The sequence below is a fragment of the Suricata suricatta genome, chromosome 12 (assembly GCF_006229205.1).
Source record: "Suricata suricatta isolate VVHF042 chromosome 12, meerkat_22Aug2017_6uvM2_HiC, whole genome shotgun sequence".
Taxonomy (NCBI): Eukaryota; Metazoa; Chordata; class Mammalia; order Carnivora; family Herpestidae; genus Suricata; species Suricata suricatta.
In genome coordinates this window covers 10544536-10546299 of record NC_043711.1, presented here as the reverse complement: position 1 = coordinate 10546299, position 1764 = coordinate 10544536, and the positions used below count along the sequence as shown (strand labels likewise).

The window sequence follows — 1764 nt, the reverse complement described above, 5'->3', positions numbered from 1 at the left end:
AAAGTCATAACCTACTCAGGCTGCATCACACAGATGTTCTTTTTCCTACTCTTTGCTGGATCAGACAACTTTCTACTGGCTGTGATGGCCTATGACCGATTCGTGGCCATCTGTCACCCCTTGCATTACATGGTCATCATGAAACCCACCTACTGTGGGCTGCTGGTTCTGGTGTCCTGGATGATGAGCACTGTGAATTCATTATTACAAAGCTTAATGATGTTGTGGCTGTCCTTCTGTATACAGGTGGAAATCTCCCACTTTTTCTGTGAAATCAATCTGGTGGTCCGACTTGCCTGTTCTGACACCTTTCTTAATGACATGCTGATTTGTTTTGCAGCTGGATTGTTGGGTGGTGCTTCCCTAGCTGGGATCCTTTACTCTTATTCTAAGATAGTTTCCTCCATACGTGGGATCTCATCAGCTAAAGGCAAATATAAGGCATTTTCTACCTGTGTATCACACCTCTCAATTGTTTCCTTATTTTATTGTATGAGCCTAGGAGTGTACCTTAGCTCCGCTGCTACCCAGAGCTCCCACTCAAGTGCTGTAGCCTCGGTGATGTACATGGTGGTCACGCCCATGCTGAACCCCTTCATCTACAGCCTGAGGAACAAGGACATAAAAGTTGCTCTGAAAAGAATCGCTGGGGTGCCAGTGATGTAAGAACCAATTGTCCTGGGGCTGGCGATGTGCCTTGAGTGCAGGGCTCAAAGCCTCAGTGCCAGGGACTGCTAATCTTTGATCAGGCTGTGAGAGTAGAATTTGCCCCTACTATTTATTTCTTGGAGTTTCCATTTGTTTGAGTTCAACTTCTCCATACATTTCAATAACTCACATTATTAAGTTTCTGATCTGTATCCCAATGTTTTCCCAAAGGTTGGATCACAAATGTCTGTAAATTTCTGTATCGTACAATGGGCAAGTTGGATTTTATTTTATTTCTTTCCAAGATGATGCTTCACTTACCCAGTTCTCATCACAAGTGCCCTTCTTAATGCCCCTCACCCATTTAGTCCATCTCCCAACCCACCTCTCTTCCAGTAACCCTCAGGTTTTTCTCTATTGTAAGAGTCTATTTCGAAAAAAATACTCAAGGAAGTAGGGTTAGAAGAACATACCTTAACATGATAAAAGCCATATATGAATGTCCCATTTTATTCTCAGTGGGGGAAAATGGAATACTTTTCTCCTAAGATCATGAACATAACAGGCATGCCACTTTCACCAGTGTTGTTCAATAGTATTTGAAGTCCTAGCCTCAGGATTCAGACAATAAAAAGAAATAAAAGGCATCCAGTTTGGCAAGGAAGAAGTCAAACTTTCACTCTTTGCAAATGACATTATACTCTACACTGAAAACCTGAAGACTCCATCAAAAGAATGGCTAGAGCTGATACACAAATTCAGTTAAGTCACAGGTTATAAAATCCATGTAGAGAAATAGATTGCATTTCTATAGACCAATAATGAAGGAGCAGAAAGAGATTTCAAGGAATTTACCCCATTTCCAATTACACAAAAACACCTGAAGATACCTAGGAATAAGCCTAAAGATGTGAATATCTATACATTGAAAACTAAAGAAAGCTTATGAAGGAAATTGATGAAGAACCAAAGAAATGGAAAAACATTCCATGTTCATGGATTGGAAGAAAAATATTGTTAAAATGTCGATATTACCCAAAGCAATCTACATATTTAATACAATTTCCATCAAAATATCCCCATCATTCTTCACAGAGCTAGAAAAACCAATCCTAA

General features: G+C 40.0%; 1 protein-coding gene across 1 annotated transcript in view; it reads left to right on the top strand.

Annotated features, from left to right (window-relative positions):
• LOC115274364 (olfactory receptor 7A10-like) overlaps positions 1-666 on the top strand; it is a 3074-nt gene extending 2408 nt beyond the window's left edge. Inside the window, exon 2 of the mRNA XM_029917821.1 lies at positions 5-666. Coding sequence (XP_029773681.1) covers positions 5-666 — 662 coding nt within the window. The remainder of the gene's footprint in view (positions 1-4) is intronic.
• Positions 667-1764: the final 1098 nt, after the last annotated feature.